The sequence below is a fragment of the Ambystoma mexicanum genome, chromosome 7q (assembly GCF_040938575.1).
Source record: "Ambystoma mexicanum isolate Mex_15411 chromosome 7q, UKY_AmexF1_1, whole genome shotgun sequence".
NCBI lineage: Eukaryota > Metazoa > Chordata > Amphibia > Caudata > Ambystomatidae > Ambystoma > Ambystoma mexicanum.
Window position 1 is genome coordinate 1034721538 of NC_090941.1, and position 21307 is coordinate 1034742844.

A 21307-nucleotide genomic window follows, 5' to 3' on the forward strand; every position below is an offset into this window, starting at 1 on the left:
CGTGTTCTGGTAAATTGGTATTGTACTTTTAAATAGTTCAAAACTATTCTGAATCACCACACATCCATTGCATTCCCTGAGTGTACATAGCGGTGAGAAAACTTGTGTTGGAACCATTGACTTTGGGCACCAAGCCACATACATCTTAGGGTTTGGACTTCTGAAGTTTAGGGAACTGAACTTGTGACTAATCATTTGAACTGCATCTGCATTACTTACCAATATTTCCCCAGAAAGTTATATGATGCATTGTTAATGAACATGCTGGTAATTTTATATACTGCTATTATAGAGTATTAGGTAATACTACCTACTAATTTAATTTTGCAGTGTGTTCCAAGGACCTAAATAACTAATTGACCTTCTAAGAGGAATTGTGTATTATCCTGTGCGGGCTCAGAAGGCCCCCAACCATGCTCACTCTCTGAAGCCAAGCCTTGACTGCTCTCCAAACAACCTTGATTGAGTTTTGGCTAAACTCAGAGCTCCCTGTTCACCATTAACAGGGGGAGGGTTCCTCCTAAAATCTGTCCACCAGAGCACATTGGTAATAGATCCGGGAAGATTAAAAAGCCAGCAAAGAAGACAGAATACAAAAATTGAAGACCAGCAGACGAGATCAATGAAGACAGCCAGGAAAGGCAACAGACAAGATAGTTCAAGGAATAGTATTTATGCCAGATGGAGCGCCCACTCCACACTGTTATACAAGTTTTTAAAAATGCCTATGTACAACCCCTGTCATCAACATCTCAAAGGCAGGGAAACAAGATGGAAAATACACTTAGCCTAGTGGGGTAAAGCTGCCACTAGCCCCCAAGCTTAATCTAGACTATGCACAAACCCAATTTCCCGTTTTATCCTTTCATTATTTTTATTTTAGAATGCGTACCTAGGCATAAGCAGCCAAGGTGGGTTCCAGTGTGTAGAGATCGACAGATGCTTTTGGTATAGAAGAAGTGTGAGGTGTAAGGGATTAGAGATTGTTTGACACCCAGCACTCGAGCATGCGCTCTGAAGGGTCACCAACAGGCAGAATACAAGATAGTGCAGGGCACCGTGTAGCACTCTCCCTACGAACTGCAGGACATTTACATCGATGTCCTGGTATGTAAACGGGCTGTGTGATACAATTAAAAGATTGATTGCACAGTTTCTAGCAAGGCATAGGCAGGACATGGTAATACTCCAGTAAACTAATTTAGTGGAAAACTCCTGCAGGATGCTAAGCAAACGTCAAAACACAGCATCGGAACATGCAGGATTCTAAAGGGGATCTCTAAGAGTAGCATTGGTCAGTACGACATTACAGCTGCATATTACAAAGTGTGTCAGAGACATGAGGGGGCAGATATATCCTTGGTACAGGGAACAAATGGGGAGAGAAGTGAGCGATCCTCAATGTCTATGAACCAGCCACTATGTGCCCCGATCTATTTTAAGAAGCTACTGTTGGAATACACTACCAAAATGACACTAATAGGTGGCGACTAACAATGTAATGCATAATCTGGCAGCTAGTACTTCCCGGGCTTTCGGGTGGGGGGCCAATCCCTAAACTGAGCAAACTACTCCTTTATACATACAATTGTTCTGAAAGATGCGTGTGCATCCAGATGGAAGAGGTTACTCGTTCCACCCAGGAGCTCACACAACCCTATCCAGGATAGACTAATTTCGTATTGACCTGAGACACTGTAGAATAAAATATCTACCGCAGGTATTTCAGATCACTCCGCCCTTATGGGTAAGGGGCTAGATCCTGCCGTCTCAATGTATACTATCTAGGAGACCCTGAAATGCAGGAATCTATAGATGAGAGCATTTTAGTCTAAACAAGGCATGGTGGAAAGTGCTACATACCTATAGGAAGCATATCAATTTGTTTAGAGCAAGAAACCCATAGAAGATGGCTGCTAAGAGGAAAGGATGCAACAAGTGTTTGAAATGGAAGCCTCACTGCAGGACAGGTAGGGGAAATACATAGCCAACGGGTCCAATGCAAATCGGGACACGGGAGGGAGAGTTCTAATTCAGGGAAGCAAATAGCAGAGGAATTCACTGAGTACTATCAAAACACTACAGTAGTTAAAACAAGGCAAAAGAGCAGGTGGTTGGAGAGTTCCTGCACACTATTCCACAACCTCATTTGCCAGCAGAGCAAACCGCTGAATCAGACAAAGATCACTGTAGAAAAAATTGAGCAGGCACTAAATGCCCTCCAGTATGAAAAGGCTCAGGCCCCAGCAGAAACCCAATGGAGCTTTGGTACGAGGCTGGGAAGAAGAGTCACTGACTGACTCCTAGACTTGTTTATCCGCAGTAGAGAAGAGGGAAAGTTACCAGAAGACTTGAGAACCACAGAGATTGTAGTTCCACAATGTAAGGAAACCCCCAGACACCTGCTCCGCCAACTAATAGCCCATGTCCCTGCTTAATGGGTAAACTAAAATCTTAGCTACAATTCGGGCCACTAGGTTTCACTGAAAACACCACCAGCTTAATACACTCTGACCAATGCAGATTTCTCCCAGGCAGGTTAACGCTAATGAATACAAAACGGCTCCACAACACCCTATCGAAATCCGAACTTTTACAGCAATATGTAGCCATAATGTTGCTTGACTCAAAGTCTTCGACTCTATACTGGGAATTATTATGGACGGTGAATGCGATTCAGACAAGGCATATCTAATGGATTCAGCTATTATACAAGTAACCTTTGGCACAGGTAAATAGGCATGTTTTGAGGGGCTTCCTGCTACAGCGGGGGTACACAGCGGGGTGTCCTTGTTCCCCACTTCAGTTCACAGTGGCCATGGCATCCCTGATGGAATGGGTCTGCAATGATACATCTATCCAAGGCTTCAGATGGCTGGGAGGATCGCATTTCGCTACATGTGGATAGCCCATTGATCTTCCTCTGCAACCCGATCATGTAAGTTCCCAGAATAATGGACATGATTGAAGCCTATGGCAGATGGAGTGGCTTTAAATATATTAGGGGAAGTCTAGGTTGATACTTGGCGATTGACAAGGAGTGATACCAGAGGAATGCCCTCTGAAAGTAAAACAAGATCACCTCAAATGTCTAGGGATCGGGATTTGTAAAAATGAAGGAGTTTGTCGTCCGAAACATGCTCCCAATTTTAAACACACTCAAGGGGGCGATGCAGAAAACTGGTCACCGCTGCCAGTTTCAATGATGGGTTCGAGCGAAACTTTTTAAGATGTCTTGCTGCCCAAAATCTACGTTCCCCAAAATATACCAGTGTGGGTCCCACCAGCACCTATCGGGAAAATCAATAGATTTGTAAGGAAGACGATTTGGGCAGGGGAGCAACCTGGTTGGCACTCAGTACAGTATGCTGGTCAGTCTGGGAGGGAGGTATAGGGCTCCAAGAGGTTTGGAAATATCACTAGGCTACTCAGCTGGCAACAAACCAGGTTCTGCAGGAAATAGCAGATGCACTGAAAGGTATGGGATGTAAAGGAAGGGTAACACTCAATGCCTCATTCTGGAATAAACATGAAATTCCGAAGAGGGAAACACTGGGACGTTTCCTGGCCTGCTTGGCCAAAAGTGTAAAGGGGAATAGAATTCAACAGGGGCGTTTATTAACTTTTGAAGAGCTACAAGACATGTTTAATTTAGACCTCAAAGAACAGTATGCCTATATTAGACTTAAATCTGCAATTAATAAATGCACATTGAGGATAGTTCAGGGGCAACGTGTTTGTCTTGCATGCAAGACCATGCAGAGCAACACAGGTTCGAATTCCAGTGCTTAGAGACTAGTCTCTGGTAGTAAATGCAAAATACAAGATATGCCTCATTACCACTGCGCCTGTAGCCATTGTCCTCCCCAAATTTCAATCTGTATCCATCCCAGATTGCATTATTGGATGAGACTCCTCTCTGCTATCGGGAACCAGGGCCACAAATCCTTCGATCACCTCAATGAGGCATGTGTTTGGGCTGCCCCTCTGTGGCCAGAGGCATTGGAGGCTTTTATAGCTCTAAAGGCAAAACTGCTTGCGGCAAAAACCTTTCTCCATGCATCCAACCTCTTCCTTCTCGCCCCCTGACAGACTGCAAATGTGTACATTTTTCAGGTTGCTAGTTTTTTCCCCAGGCGACGTTTACTTCAGGAGCACTGCTACTCATTTTGCAAAAAGGACTACTCCTGCCTAGGCCTAAAGTCCAGCTCAAACTGGGTTGTGTCAGTCGATGCATCTGAAGGCTCTCCGGGAATGGGTGGCGAAACTCCAACTTTTTCCACAAGGAAAAAGACAAGAGATCTCGTTTCAGGGCACGTAGTAAAAGTTGAAAGAACAGAGTAGCAGTGATCCTGAAGCAAACCGTGTGCAGTAAAAATGAAGTACGCTTAGGGGGTGCATGCCTCAATATATACAGGCCCAGAAGCCATGTTAGATGAAAGAGCGCATAGAAGCATCAAGTGTAGCCAAAGCGGACCCGAGCTACAATGGTGGCAGAACGTTTTCCGAAGATAAGCTGCGCTGGAGAATACACATGAGGAATCTATGGAAGGAATATATCAGAAGGATAATTAGCTTGCTTTGCAGAAGCTTGAGCTAAGTTAATAAGTTACCTTCAGTACAAGTAGACCAGAAAAGTTTCCTGCAAAAGGTATTTATGCAGGATACTCGCTGCCTCAGAAGAGGGCTCTGGAATAGGGTATGGCATAAAAAGCATTTGTATGTAAAACTAGAAACCACTTGGAACGCACTTTTTCACAAAGTGCTCTTTCAACAATAGTGTTAGGATTACCAAAGTACTTGAAGCCCCAAAATAATGGTCACAGAAATGCAGTTTACGGGTTTCCTGTTTGGAATAGAAAACATTGAGATTTCAAAAGTAAATTTTAATATGATGACACATGAATAAGCTCCACGAGCTGGTTAACAGTACGGCAACGAAAAACGTAACAAAATGTCTAACTGCCAACAGCCGCCAAATGGGATCTGAAACGGTCCACGTGGATACATGAGCTAATCAAGTGGAGCAAGTATTTATGAGCATGACAAGGGATTTTATTCTTTAGTCTAACCAATGGTAATCATGAGCCAATTGTCTTGTGTGTCTGCACACCAGCGAGTGCTTTCTGAACATTGAACAGGATGCCCACACTATAGTTGGACAAATCAGCCATGCCTTGCCTCTGCAAGACAAGGCAGCCTCCCTCAGTTGTATGCAAGGGAGGGTGGAGAACAAGTGTATCCTGCGCAGAAAGGGGCTCTTGCTCAAGAAGCATAAAGGGGAGTCAAAACTACCAGACCTGAACATTCCTGAATAAACTAGGCCTGGCAAACCAGAAATTTGAGATTAGGTTACTATTAGTGTCTTGATTCAATCAAGCATTTTTAACTTGAGCATTAATCTCACTTAAAAGGACAAAAGTGTACACCGATTTTAAAAAAGTTCAACAAAGGCTTCTAAAGTTGAGACACAAAGCCATATTACACCAGAAGCATATGTACAACTCCAATCAGGTCATTAACTCTCAGAAGACTATTTTCAAATAACACGAGCAGGAACTTGGATATTACTGCTCGATGAATCTAGCTCTGAGAACACAGGAGAATGTGTTTTGGGAGCTTCGGGAAGTGACTGGGAATGGTCATAGGCATGAGCATGCCCATTGACAGTCATTGGGTGGCTAAATAACCAAATTCTCACATGCTGTATCCCCTTTACACATCCCTTCTTCTTGCCAGTTTATAGGTGGCACATTAACCCCACCCAATAGAACGTAAAAAGGGATTCAGCCAAAGGGGAGCCACCAGACAACACTAAAAGATAACTTCCAAGATCTGCAACATATCTAGGCAAGATGAACAAGCATAAAATGCATTGAAGGACCAACACTTCCAATGAGAGACTAAGTCAGAAGAGTAAATTCCCTACACTTTGAAATTTTTCCTGCAGCAAAGGCATAATGACAAATTCACCCATCTCTAGTAAGTTCCCACAATTACCACTTAATACTTGTAAGCCTTCTGGGGGAATGTCAGGCCAAAGCTCAGATCCCAGGTCTTTCAAACACAAACAATTCAGGTCTTCATGAGGAAGCATACTTACAAAAACTGCAGCACCACTTTGAAGAAGTCCTGAAGATTTAGTGGAGAATTATTTCTCAGACAACTACCAGAAGTAAAAAATCACTTCAAACTTACTTCGGCATGAATGCTCCGTTCGAAAGTGAGGGTTCATCATCATCTAGGCCATCAAAGAGCTGGGATTTTGAAGATCCTGTCTGAAGGGCCTTTGGTCGCACTCTAGTAGCGGGACGAGGTGTCAGTTTGTAATGTGTAGGAGTTGTCAAAGCTTTTTGAGCAGCTGGATTAGTTGGCTTGAGACGCTAGTATAAACAAAATTAAATTGATTAGCGACGTCATACAGTTTCAATGGCTGTACCATCAAGTCTAAGACCTATATAAATGCAAACCAACAAATTCCCATGCATGTTGCAAATGAAAAATTCACAAATTCATACGATTTTACGTAGTTACCTACCTATAAAAGAACTTTGCGCATGAGGGTAAATGTATCATGAAGGAAAGGATTAATACATCTCCAGCAAGTGTTAAAATGGATTTCTAAAATCAGTCTAGGTGGTTTTGGGAGGGTGGGGGGGGGGGCTGTAGGACACCCTAGGTATGGTGAACAAGGAAGCTAGGAAGGTTAGCCAAAACCCAATAAAGGTATGTGTATAGGAAATCAAGACTTAGTCTCAGGAAAAGTGAGTGGACAGGGCAATACTCAATTCAAGTTAGACAGTCAATGTACAAAACTACAGTGATTTATTAGCCCTGTAGAACACAATACAAGATTACAGGTATAGGTGTCATTTAAAAAAAGATCACACATATACTCACTTTTAGAGATATCAATTACTAGTAGTCATCAGGTAAGTAATACAATGTAAAAGGTGTATGGAGCCTTGTGCCCAAGTGGCTCAGGTTCCAGTTCCTTCAGGGAAGGTATTTCAGAAAAGAAGCAGTAGGTTGTGGTGGCGATTCAAAAGTGTTCAGAAAGTTTTCAAACTTAAAGTGAAATAAGTATTTTTCCCAAATTTAGGTAAGTATGCATCTCTTTGCTAGTCCCATGTTACCCATAGGATAGGATACTAGACCCAGGTTCAATGACTGATGGTCAGGCCAGATGGGACAAGGGGCTTTACTGCAGCCAATGTTACACTAGAAAGGTGACTGGGAACTGACCCTCAAGCAAGGGTCGAGATTAGTTGGTCCCACTAGTCCAAGGGACCAACTAATCGTGGGGGATGAGGATCTCCCACGATCAGGAAGAGGAGCAGGACTACACAGGCCAATCACTTGTAACGCTCACCTGATTCCCGTAGAGGCGCCGGTCTTGACTGGGCGTATACCGTATCTTCAAAGGTGATGTGTAACACAAGGCTGGCTCTTTGTGCTGGACCTCTGTGTACTGTATGTCTGACTTGAAGGGTAAGATGTCTGCAGATAGAAAATATGGGATTAAGGAACTGGGTTATTGAATGTCTCTCTCTTCTTCCCTTTCTCTTCTCCTGTAGAACCCCAAAGGTTAACGCTCTCACTTCCGGTAAGTGAACGCCGTGCTCTCCATCTGCCTCGGGGCAGGGTGCTGTAACCAGTTTCTTCACTGGATAAGGGGAGCAGGCCTCTTGACTTCAGAGGACTGCTGTCCGTCGTTTACTGCACGAACGGTAAGTTTCGAGTAATTCTAATGTCTTTAAAGTCTTTAGTAATGAGGTTTCTTGTTTTGCAGGGTTCCGGCGATGGCGGATGACGGGCTGAAGTGAGTTGAAGATGGAGCCCGTGTGATGAATAGAAGCGCCTGGAAGCACGTAAGTAAGCGCTTGTTGCCTGCTTCACGATGCGCTCTAACTGTCTTTTTATTTTGCAGGTGCAAGTTCGGAGCGGCTGCAGGGTGCCGGAATACCCACTGGGTTAGATGTGGAAAGGAGTAATGGCACGTGAGTATTAAAGTTCCCCAATGTCTTTAAACGCACCTTGTTTTGTCTTTCAGATGCGAGATGCAGTGCCGAAGGCCTCCGGAGCGTGCGAAGAGTTGGTAAGCTTTTGTCTTTCAGATGCCGGAATGCAGCGCGAGGCGTTGGTGACAGCCGATGGACCAGGTAAGTGAAGAGCTGTCACTGAAGGCCGTAATGCTAACCTGTTCTTCCTTGTCTTTATAGGTGTTGCTGAAGACTGGATTCAGGATGGTAAGCCTTTTTCCTTAGGCCCAGGATCAGATGCAGAAGACACGATGAGCGTTCTGCTGCAGAGGATGCAGAATAACGCAAAGCAAGATTCATCCATCGGGTGTGGTTTAAATAGCCTCCTGTAGTGCTTAGGTGTCTCCTTCCACAGCCACGCCTAGGTAAGAAAAGAGTTCCTGCTTTCCAGAAGAGTTCCAGTGTTCTGAATCTAGGGAGTGGCTTCTGCCCCACTCAACAGGAAAAGTAGTTCCAAACAGAAGAGGATCAGAGGCTCAACTGGCAGGCAAGTAAGCAGCATGGTCTGCTGCAGGTAAGTCCACCCAAGCATTATGAGCCCGGCGCTTCCAGCGCTGGGACTGGGCATATTTATGAGCCTGGTGCCACTGGCACCAGGACTGGGTCCAAAAGGTCCCAATTGGGACTGGTTGGCACTCGGAACCTGGGTTATGTATCTGCTTCCAAGGGAGTTGGGAAAACCCTGACCTTTTGGAAGCAGAGATCATGACATCACTGGAGTTGACATTTGTCAGCTGCAGGAGTCTAGTCGTCAGCAGGCTGCTCTTCCTCGTGTGAATCTTGGCTACAACATGGATCTGAAGAATGGGTACAGGTCCGCCTTTTAACCAGATTTGGGTATTGGAAAACGTCCAAGCCCACCAATGGTAAGGATCTGCATTTTCAAACAGTCAGGGGCTGTTCCATCCTAGACAACCACTGGTTTCAACATCTGCCCAGCAACAGACTTTATGGCACCAGAAAGTCCCAGCCCCCTCCTCTGGAACACAGACACACACGGTCAATAGCCAGTGAAAGCAGCAGCTTTCCTGGGGATGTGCAATACCATATGCAGGTTTTCCTCACCAGAAGGGGCAAGAAGGCTAAACTACAATATGGTCGAAGAACAAGCAGAAAACCCATAGCACTGCCATATTTGGGTGCTGGCCATCTTTAGTAGCCATTTGTGGTAAATGCCAAAGAGCAGATTATAAAATAATTTAAAATACCTGCCACAAGCTTGTCTTAGGCACAAATAAAAATGTAATCAAAAACCAAAAAGGAAAAATGTTATGAGGATACAACAAATCTTTATTGTACGTCAAAGCCTGAGGCGAGCATTATGCTTCAACATCTTTATTTCTTACTAGCCAGCAGTTTGAAAACACATGTATTAACTGTATTTAAAACATCTTTTTAAAATAAAAAATCAAAAGGCACCAACACTCCATATCTTTTCTTCCTTATGTGTAGTCCTTATGACCTCTGGACACTACATGTCACGTCAAGCTTCCTTCCTCTTTTTGTTCTGCTCTTCAGCCAGATATCTTGTATAGTGACTTGTTGATCTCTATTGAATTTGACATTACATAATAAGTAATGAAGTGCGTGATTAGCAGAAGCGTAGGGGGTTTTCCCTGTAGATTTACTCTAGATGTGACTAGCGTGCATTCATTAGACTTCTCAGATGCTGGAAAACAATCAACCCAGGCCAGGAGTGCGAGCATGGTCTGTGTGCTACTCAACCCGCTCAGAGACCTGCTCACCATCCCAGCATACACTACTGATAGTCCCAGACGCCCACTATAGGTAGGGAACAATGCCTCAGTTCATCACGCAAACGCACATGTGCAAATCCACAATGGCCATTAGGTTGCGGGGTGCAAGTGTAATATCTCGGAGCGACAACAGCAGAGCAGTCGTTGCAGCGCTCCTGAAAGTATCTAAAGTACTCACCAGCACTATTATCCTTGCACATAGCAGTCGGATTTGATCTCTCAGTATTGCCACCAAGGCAGCGCAGCGGTCAGCATTCGCTAATCCTTTGCAATCTCGTAGTCGCAATCACACACATTACGCCCCAAGTGACCCCCAACGGACAAGTATTCCTGCTTGATCCAGGCACAGGACAACATTTAGCAGCAGCGCGTCTCACAGCCAATGCTCACAGCCATGTCACAAAGGGTAGAGAACAGCTGGAGTGAAGGCAGCCAGGACCACAGATCTGTCTCTCAGTTTCAAGAAAGTGCTGGGGAATAATCACAGGTCGAGCCAGTGGTGCAAGGAGTAAGACCACCCCATGAGAGACTGCACATGCCAGAGACCCTTATTCTTGGTGAAAAAAAAGATTAAAACTAGTGATGCAAATAAAAGCACGTCCAACACACGCAGTCTGGGGTGCACATTGAGGAGAGTAAACAGGACCAGAAGAGGAAACACTCTTCTACTCCCCCAGGCCATGAAGATTGTGCTAAGAGCCAGAGGCTGTTGACGCATTTGGAAAGCTGAGAGACTCTTTCCTTCAGAGGTCTGCAGTGCCAAACCTACCCGCTTACCCAGGGGATAATATGGGCGACACAGATTTGAGACACAGTGTTACGCGCGTAGAGGAGACGCCAGTAGAAAGAAATTCAACAGAATCCCTACAGGGGAAGAGGAAAGCAAGGAAAGAGAAGCGCATGCAAAAAACTGATCTGGAGATGTCAGACATGTTCGACCTGAACACCATCAGACACCCCAAATCCACTGACTAGCAACCTTCCCCTAGAATGGTTTTGTACATGTCCCAAAGGCTAAGGAAGCCCATGTGCGTAAAGGGATGAACAAGGAATGGAGAAACTGCCAGGAACAAGTTCTAGAACTAACGGGGCCCCATCGCTAAAATCATAATCTAGCTGAAAGAGCCAACACAGTGGAGCCAGTGGGAGCAGACACCTTAAGTAGCTGGGCCCAGAGGGCAGTAGGTCTGCTGGGGAAAAATAAACAGAGTGCTTTCCTTGGAGACCTGCCACTTAAAATAGAATGCAAACTATGCGACCTACCGTCATAAGAGGTGATGGAGGCCACGCAGGTTCTCCAATTTGCCAAAGCCTTCACGAAGGAGAGGAGTAAGTTCATTGGGACTTATACAGCATTAGAGAAGGCTCAGTCATTCATCTAGAACATTTTTCAGAGTATGGTTTTTGCAGTCACCGTTCACTACAGAGGTCGATCAACCAGTTGCTATAACTTTCAATAAAGACTTCAGGGGCCTAGAGCTCAGTACTGGGAATCCAGACAGCAAGAGTCTTTCTACCCGGCACGAGGAAGCGGAGTCTGAGGTCACATAGGGAGAGGATAAGGCAGATCAAGCAACCTAACCAGGTGAGAGAGAAGATGGTATATTATCCATGGGTGGTGGTGGGAAGGGGGGGCAGGGCACGAAGCGTAGACAATTGAGCAGTCAGGCGATGTTTTGGTCTTGCAGACGACAGCAGGTTTCTAACAGAGTTCATGGGGATCCCCAGGAAAACAAGAATGCTGCCCAAGAGAACAGTTTCCCAGGTAGAAGAGCATATCGTACACAGAGAGCTTCATCAGCTCAGAGTGAAGGAGGCAATAGAATTGATAAAGTGAACTGAGCCACCTTTTATCAGCAACATGTTTCAAGTTCAAAGGAAGGACAAGCAAGGCCGGTGATCAACCTGAAGGAACTTAATGGGTGGATAGTGTATACACACAATAGGGATATCCTCCGGAAAGAAGACTGGCCGGCAAGGAGAGATCTAAAAGATGCCTACCTTACAATACTGTAAGTGCAAGAGGACCACACATTCTTGAGTTTCAAGTGGAGGAGAAAATATGGCAATTCAAGACTGCCTTTTGGGCTCTATGCTCCATGGGCTTTTACCAAGATCATGAAATCGGGTGTGACAGCGGACTGAGGAAAAATAAGACAGACATACTTATTCTGGCAGCAAGCAAGGAAGAACTGCAGGACCTGCTCCAGGGGATTTAAAGAACTGCTGATTTGGCTAGGATTCCTGATCAATCAGGAGAAGTCGGAATGCATTCCCAAGAAAAGGGTGGACTTTCTGGGGTTCATGGTAGCTACCAAGAAAACGAACTTCTGGCACATAAATTAAGAACAATCAAGGAGATCAGAGTGTCTCAAGAAGATGGCGATTTCCCTTCAGTCTGGCTCTTTAACACCTATCTTACTAAGATAGGTAAGATAGGTGTTAAAGAGCCAGACTGAAGGGAAATCACCATCTTCTTGTACACCTCATTTCCACCGTCTCCTCTAACATCCAGTGTTAAGCATATGACAACTAATCTTCAAACTTCCCTCTCCTTACTTTTTTTTTTAATTGCATTTGGCTTATTTACAATTAAAAGAAAACCTTACAAAAACTGGAGAGGCGTAAAATATTCCTGAATATTGACCAAAGAATAGTTAGATCATATTTACCAGAGATAAACATCATTTGAGTTTTGATTCCATATAATAATTAAATAACCAAAATAGACGGATTCAAACCTGAAACAAATTCGCATTGTTTCTTAACAGATATTCAGATTTTGAAAAACGCCCAAGATTCAAAAAAGTAAATTCTACATCTTGGAATACACAAGAGCAGGAAAAGTAGAATAGAAATAAAGACTGAAAATCAAATACATTACAATCCAGTAGTCAGAATAAATACAGTAAAAGTACAACATCATTCACATAATCTGTGTTGGCGATAAAAATTCATATAATTTTGGTTCAATGATAGCAAGGAGGTCAATCAATTTAAAGGTGAGACGCAGGGTTGTACCTCCCATACAACGTCTCCATAGAGATTCCATGGTAATATATGTTTGACCATGAGGAGACTACTCAAAAATTGGATTGAGGTGCTGCGAAACATGAACTGTAAATATTTAAGAGTTAAATTTTCCTCATCAGAGGCACAGAAACGGCAGCAACCAGAATCAATAATTCCCTTCGAGCGATTCCAGTGTTTAGTTCTTGAGAAGATCGGTAGTTGATTTAGTCTAGAACAGAGGTATGTTTTCCTTCTCACTGAAGAGGGAAATTGAATTCGGTAGTTTAGTCACTCCCCCATTTCCTGGGGAACGCATTATATTCAGAATAGGATGAGTAAGTACCAATCGTGTCAGACATAATGCACCAGTGGAAAGTTTCATATGTTTTCTTCTGTGCAGCAAGGAACATAGCCATTGTCTCAGGGGTTTCATTAATCAGTTCAAGAATGGACTTTAGTTTGTCAATTGCTTTTTTCAATGAGTGAATACATGGGTTAGCCAAAATTTTATTAAGCTCAGAGTATTTTTGGGTGATTGATCATTGTTATAAGGTTTTTTATGTTTCTCAAATTTCTCTTTACAGACAATGGAAGTAAATTAATCTCATGGCATATGATAACATTCAGGATAGATTGGGCTAGACCTGAAACAGTCTTCCACAATTTGCCCTGTAGTGCATCTAGAAATACATCAATTTCATAGGAACATATGTAAAGAATCATCGGTTCTACTTTTAGTAAGTAGAACTGAATGAGAGGAAGTAGTGAAAACATGCAGTATTTGTGCAGTATTTGTGGTAGATAATTTTCATCTGAGAAGTAAGAATTTTAATATTATTGTTAAGGTAGGTTTTCCACATACTCAAAGAATAGGTATCTGTAAGAGGGTAACCTAAGTACCGAATTAAAGGTGCATAAGTAATGACAATCCCATGTGAAAACCATAGATATCTAATCGGTTTACATCGACCACTAGCAAATGTTAATATGAATGACTTCGCAGGATTTATTATTAGCCGATGCAAATGCATCAAACAGATCAAGTTTTTTTTGTAGACCAAAGGGGGTTCTGTCAAAAAATAAAAGATCGGCGAAGCCAATGCAGTATAGCTGGATAGGCCCCAGTTTAGCGAGGAAAACTAATTGATCTTGCCAAAGCATATATATGCCTTGCAAATGGAGGTTAAATAGGACTGCCGCCATATTGCATCCCTGCTTAACTCCTATTTCAGTAGAAATCCCGTTATTAAGTGCTCCATTGCGATTTAAACGTATGCAATAAGTAGTGTGTTGATGCAATAGAGCAATCGGGGCAACCAGAGTGGAAAGGATACCAAGGTGTAACTTTTGGACCATAAAATCTCATGAATCACACTGTCAAAAGCGGCTGTAAGATCCATACTGGCCATATACACTTGCCCCATATGAGAGTTGGATGTTTGTGCTTGGAGATGAGCTAAAATCGTGGCGTAAGCGAGCAGCCAATATATTTTCGAAAGCCCACCTGATCAACAGACAGTAGGGCATGTTTGTCAATAAAGGCTTGTAACGCATGTAACAGCAGTAGAGAGAAGATTTTAGAAGAAGCATCAGTTAATGCTATGGGGCGATAGTAGTTTGGAAGATCAGGGGGGCCTTCCCTATAGATCGGGATAATGTGGGCCGAACACCAAGACGATGAAAATAATACCGGTCTGCAGAATCAGGTCAAAACGTATCTTCAAAATATGTGCCCAAAAGGGAGGGTCCTATTTGTAGACACATGGAGGCAGCCCATCGGGGCCAGGGGCCTTGGACTTATTTACTTTTCCTATAGCATCAATGTTGTCACACGTGGTCCATCTAGATTGCGTACACTCTCCTTACTTCCTCCATCATTTCCGACTGCCTAGCTGCCATCAAGTCAGGGTGTATTAACAATATCTGCCATCCAGTCCTATTGTACTAATAATATCGGCCATCAAGTCCTGGTGTACTAACGATGATCTCTGCCTCAACGCCAGCAAGAGTGAGATCCTTCCTATTGGGACTCCTGTTCCCTCCTTCCCTTCACTCAAGCAATCTTCTATGGGCTCTTCGCATTCTCCTTCAGCCAGAAACCTTGGAGTCATCTTCAACTCCTTTTTCCTCCCTCCCTCCCTCCCTCCCTCCCTCCCATTCAGGACCTTGCCAAGAAGGCCCACATTCAACTCAATCTCCTCAAAGGAATTCTTCCTTTCCTCACTTCCCCCCAGCAGCTCAATGTCTCTAGTGCTCTGGTTCTCTCTAGGCTGGACTATTGCTATCGCCATTTCCTTAACCTACTGATTATTTCTCTACAAACCCTCCAGCTAATCCAGAAGAGGGCTGCAAGACTTATCCTTGGCCTCAAGCCCAGGGACCGCATCTCTCCAGCCTTACAAACTCTCCACTGGCACCCAGTTGCTGCAAGGATCAAATTCAAATACCTCTGCATCATTCGCAAGGCTGTCTTGTGCCGGAGACCGCGCCATTTCCAACATGTTCTCACTAAATACTCTCCCTCCAGATCTTTACGTTCCTGCGGTACCAACTCTGTCAGGCGATTCGGCTAAACAGCCATTTTCCTCAGTAGGCTCCCTCCTATGAAACAGCCTCCCCCTTCCTTGCCTTGAGCCTGATCTCCTCAAATTCTGGAAGCTCCTCAAGACTTTCCTTTTTACTTCCCCTTCCCTTCCTCCTTCCTCTGCTAAATCCCACAGTTGCTGAGATTGGCGAACAGGGCCCTTCTGTGTCCTCCAGGGTTCTCTAGGGTCCTGGCCTCCCACACCCAATCGCCTACAGCCTCTGCCCACTCTCAGCACTTGCCTTGGCACCCTCTGGCCTATTCCACCACAGGCCTGAACTTATTTGTTGGCAGCTGACCACTCCACCTAGGAACCTGCATCTGCTCACTCACCAGCACTACCTCCTAATACCCCTAGCACTTACCCTGCCACCCCCTCAACCCTTCTCGCTGCACTTGCATATTCTGAATGTCACAAGGCCTAGTAGGTCTGCCTCTTTCGTTGTTATATTTGTTATTCATTCCCATGTTCCCTCCCTGCTGCCCTGTGGGTGCTTTGAACCACAATTTAATTGATGTATAAGCACCTTACAAATGCACAACAACTAAAATAAATGATTGCCTGGAATGGAAGTTATCGATCAAGGCAGGATACCTGCCAGGAGAACAGAATGTGAGACAAGCTCACAGTATCTGAGACGCCAGCGACTGGATGCTCCAGAGGGGACCCTTGGAAGTCGACCTATTCACCTCCAGGTTCAGACTCGCAAGTTCTTTATCTGCAGATTAGATCCAGACACACTAGATACAGACGTCTTACAACACAGTTGTAAGGGAGCAGTGCGTTACACCTTTCATAATGCTGACAAGTCTTGGCAAAGGTCAGGTAGGAGCGAGCGGCGATAGTAATAGTTCCTGCCTGGAGATCGCAAGCATGGTTCCCAGTTCTGATGCAACTTTCCTCGAATTTCCTGCAGACTCACCCAAAGAATCAGGAGCTCCTGCAGAGCCCGACTGGCCTTTATCATTCTCTGAGGAGGGTATGCACTCTCCCGTGGCTCACCTGCACGGTATCAGAGCCATTGGAGCATGGCAGGCATTTCCAGGACCAAATGCCCAGTTTATCAAAGAATCATAGGTGTCGGGGTAGCCTTTATCGCGGGGGATTCATGTTGTGCACACCATACTGATGGCAGGAGGGCGATGATAGCAAAACTGGGATAGTGTCGCAAATCTATACGAATCACTTAGGAAGATGAAATATTAAAACTGCAAATGCAACACAAACAAGCTCATACAGCAGCGCTTTTTTTATATGGAAATTCTAAAATGGCAGGGAAAATCTTGACGGGAAAGAAACAGTTATAGTAATAAAGTTGTACGAACAGTGCAAGGTTCACAGTCCTTGCAAAGGAACAGATGTTTTCCATCCCTTTGTATTAACATCTTTAGAGGGGATTAGTCATTTTGTCAGTGGTAGTAAATCCGAGGCACAGGTCTGATAGTTAAGTATTTTTTCCAGGTCATCAGAGGGTGCATGTGGCCCCATTGATTAGATTAAGGTGCTTGGAGTCTGAGGAATGGAGATGGTTATCTGTGGTTCAAAGAAAAATCCTGTTAAGGCAGACCACTATCTGACAAAATACATCAGTAGAACCATATGCAATCATACTTAAGGTTAAAGGGTTTAGGCGAGTTATTGCTAGCAATGAATTATGTATTCAATACCAATGTTTAACCATGGTACAAATGTCAGGACATACGAATCCCAAAAAGAGGTGTTTTGAATATGATCTGAAAATAAAAATGAAGATGAGCCTGAACAATGAAAATGGAAGAATTGGGTAAAGATGTGATTTCTTTGAAGAGATTTTATCCAATCATATATGAGGGGTGGAAGGTAATAATATCTATCTGTTACGCTCACCTGGCTCCCACACAGGCGTCGATCTGAACTGGACAGCTGCGGTCTCCACCAATGTGAAGCGTAGGGCAGAGATGACAGACTGAACTGGCCCACCTAGCTTTGTTTGCTTGGCCCGTAGGAATAGTCTTCTGCAAATGGAGAAAGGGAATTAACCACCCGTGAAGTTGAGCGTAAATTCCCCCACCCCCGCTGTTCTCCCCAAAGATCACCTTTGAAGTCACCTCTTATATAGTCTCATCTGATGGTTTGAAAAGATGAGCTCTCCATCCTGCATTGAGCGCAGGGGAGCGTTGATAACCAGTTGCTTCACTGGCTCGAAGGAATTGGTGAGTTCCAGAATATTGACTCCGAAAAGTATGTAGTTCGTAAGAGTTTATATGTCTGACTTTCACTCTTGTCCGATTCCTTGCAGTTTGCAGCTTGACCCCAGCGAAGGGTTCCTCGTGGTAGCGGATGAAGTTCAGGTAAGGATTTGGCTTATCCTACAGAGTTCAATAAAATAAGGCCAGAATGTAACCTGTTGCTTGTTCCCTTATTCAGGTGTGGAGAGAAAATATAAAGTTCGGGGAATTATGCCTCTGGCGGTAAAATTAGGTAAGTTTATTGCGGTGAGAAGAGTTCCCCTTATTTGTCCCGTTGTCTCACCTTGTTGTCCTTTTGTTCCCCATAGGGGCCGGGGTACGGCAAGGATGCAATGGAGACTGCGCCGACCCGTTAAGAGGAATAGTACCCCCGGCGGTAATCAGATAAATCTATGGGGGTAGTTACTATTGCCTCTGTTTATTTCCTTGGCTCACCTTGGCTGTTCTTGTGTCCCCTTAGGTGACAGACTACGGCGGGAACGTGCAGAAGGATGCTGCGAAGGCCGGTGAGTTCAGCGCGGCGCTGCAGCAGGCGAGGCGGTGCGCGTAAAAATGCTTCTTTCTTCTAGCTCGAAGGTGCGGTGGATCCGGAATTCAGGTAAGGGTCGAAGGTTTGCTCTTATTCTAATCTTTTCTCCTTCTGTTTCTCCCTTTTTCTAGGAGCTGCAGACTCGAGGCGGCGTGGCAGAAGACTGGATGCAGGCTTGTGGACACGGTGAGCGTTACGCTGCTGGATGCAGAATAACGCAAAGCGTGTGCTGCTCTTCGGGCATGGTTTAAATAGCCTCCAAAGTAGTCCCAGGTAAGTATTCCTCCCCAGCCCCACCAGAGTAAAAAATAGTCCCTAGGTAAAATAGTCCCTTCCAAGCCTCATTTGGCTTGGAGCTCTGCAGCATGGTCTGCATCAGGTAAGTTCTACTTTATGAACCTGGCGCCTATGGCCTATGGCCCCAGGACTGACTCTCCATTGGGCTTGCTCAAAATAACGCAATGCCTGCTTCCGGGGTTGCTGGACCTGGTCTGGTTGCCCGGGGGTAGGCATCATGACAGCAACTGTGTTTTAAATTGTTGCAAAGTATATAAACTGCCAACTGATGTTGAATTGTTGAGACTTGGGTTAGTTTGATCCTGCAACACCATCTAACCGCTCCCCAGAGATTTTGTACAAAAAAAAATTGCTTTATGTACAACTTTGTTGTGGGCCTATCTAGGGTTAAGGTGATTAAAAGGTACACCCTTACATGGGCGCCTGTACACTCAAGCGCTATAAGGCTGCATTGAGTAAGTGGGAGTACTGGCATCACCAACAAGGTCTTCATCCCATTTCGGCCCGTATAGAGCAACGGCTAAATTGTTTGGCACAGTTATCAGAATGGCAGAGCATTCAGAACTCTGGGCATTTATAGATCAGCAATTTCAGCAGAACGCGTTCTAGTGGACGGTAAGCCTGTAGGAGAGCAACCGGACGCTGTTCGGCTGATTAGAAGAATGTCCCAATTGCTGCAGATTACCAAATATTCTTAACTTTGGAACGTGAACGTAGTGCTAGACCAGTTCAGAAGTTGGAACAGGGACTTGTCCATGCTACATTTATTGGGCAAGCTGGCGATGCTACTCTGTCAAGTTTTCTGTAGGAGAGTATCCGACGTTCAAGGGCAGGGCCTTCATAGCTGGTGCTAGCCTTCAGGATATTTTGTGAGTAGCTGACAGGGGTCTAACAAATCCTCTATCAGGAGTTTGTGGTTTTGAACAAGCCTAATCCTTGCCTGCGGTCTCGACATAGAATGAAGATTACCCAAGCTTATAGCACAGGGAGTCTGGCTTATATTAAAGGCACAGAGTTGAGCATTAGTCCCGCCCATAATACACATCTAGGTCTCCTTACACAGGAGTTAGGCGTTAAATGTGATAGCATGTGCAGAGTGCATATCCCCTCCCTAATATGAGTTTTTTCTCGTTATTCAGGGGAAGAGAAGAATGCTTGACGTCTCCAAGTGTACAAGGAAGAGTTTGTTAGGCAGAAACCTGTGCAGTTCCCTTTGGGAACACTTCAAAAGATTTAGGACTACAGGTGTTCACAGTAAACCCACTTGGTAGCAGTCTGTACCACCCAGATTTACCTGGTAGCTGTGGCTGAGCAGTCAGACTTCCCTCAAGAAGAGTTAGGCAGTATGCAAAGTATACACAATAGGCACTCAGTTACAATAATACAAGCAAACACTGACCAGAGCTTTGGTATCAAAGTATATAAATTATTTATTTAAAAACACACTGTTTGAAACACACCAGCACTCTTATTGTAAAACACTCTAAACACGGACACTATTATAATATATACAACCCTTATTCCTTATCAGATAAGTCTTAGTTAACACCACTTATTTCCATACAGAGGTGAGCGCTTAACTATAGATGGCACTCCAATAAGTTCATAAAGAAGGGAGGGAAAAAGACAGAATATGGAAAGATACACCACTCTAAGATTTAGGAACACTAGTAGCAAGGCAGAAGAGCAAAAGTCACTTGTGAGCCAAAGTCCATTGGCTGGGCCCACTCTTAGAGAGAGCAGAGCACAAATGCGCCCAAGATCACACAGTTACACTAGGCTTAGAAAGTCTTGCAGAGAGTTCGAAAAGAGTTGAGAGGCTCAGAAAAGTTTAGCCAGGGTGTCCCAGGCTAACCCAGGTTCAAAAGCCAGGGGCTAAATCTACCCCGTACAGTCGGTGGCAAGGGAAGCCAGGCGGGACACTGTACCTTAAGTGGGAAGGATCCTCCAGCGGTGGCAGTTGTTCCTGGCAGCGGGTGCAAGTCTCGTCGTCCAGGGAAAGAGAAGATCTAGACTTGGAGGAAAGATGAAGGTCGTTGCACTGCCAGGGAAGAAACCAGCCGCAGAGTTTTCCGGTTAAAGGTATTACCCTTTATTTCTCGGTCGTGGTAAAACGTGGTATTCCGGTTGCCGGGGTGCATGGCACAAGCAAGGCGGCCACGAGATATGTCGGGAAGGCGAAAAGACGGTGAAACTGGTTATCCCCACCAGTCAAAGGAAGAAGACTCTCCGGCGGGAGATCTCCTCTGTCGTTGGCAAAAGTGGTGAGACGGTGTCGTCGTGGCAGTTCGACTCAGCTTCTCCCTCGTCGGATTCTTAGGTCCTGTGGCGACTTCTGAAGTTCCAGTCCCCAAAGCCCTGCTTTTATGCAGAAAGCCCCCATTCACTCAGCCTAGCTGTCACTCAAACATGCTAAGTGGTGAGCCGGCCGGCTCACCACTTGGGCCAATCAGGACGGAGTGTGACTTGAGTTGCCTAGGCAACTCAGTCCAGGGTGCCTAAATCCCCATCCACCCCTCCTAAGTACCCCAGACAGAGTGGCACCACCAAAAAGTGCGACAAAGGGCTCGACTTGGGTTGGAGTCACAGAAGAGAACACAAACATCATTTTAGAACCGAGTTTTGGCACAAAAATACCAACCGGAGAATTAATAATTAAATAAACCGGCGGTATGTTCGAGGCTATCGTAATTAAATAAATAAAGATAGTAGCCTCGAACAATGGGAAAATCCCATAGAGAAATATTCGCGGTTGAATATAAAAAGTAGTATCCACTGCCACCAGCCAAAACGCGATCAGGGGGGACGGAGACGTGCCCCCTTAACTAACAGACCCCGGGGCAATCAAATTGCCCCA

The 21307-nt window shown here is 44.8% G+C and overlaps 1 protein-coding gene across 2 annotated transcripts in view; it reads right to left on the bottom strand.

Annotated features, from left to right (window-relative positions):
• NUP98 (nucleoporin 98 and 96 precursor) overlaps positions 1 to 21307 on the bottom strand; it is a 2071147-nt gene that overhangs the window by 1323504 nt on the left and 726336 nt on the right. For both annotated transcript variants that reach the window (XM_069640340.1, XM_069640339.1), the window contains exon 14: positions 6199 to 6383. In XM_069640340.1, the coding sequence (XP_069496441.1) occupies positions 6199 to 6383 (185 nt within the window). The remainder of the gene's footprint in view (positions 1 to 6198; positions 6384 to 21307) is intronic.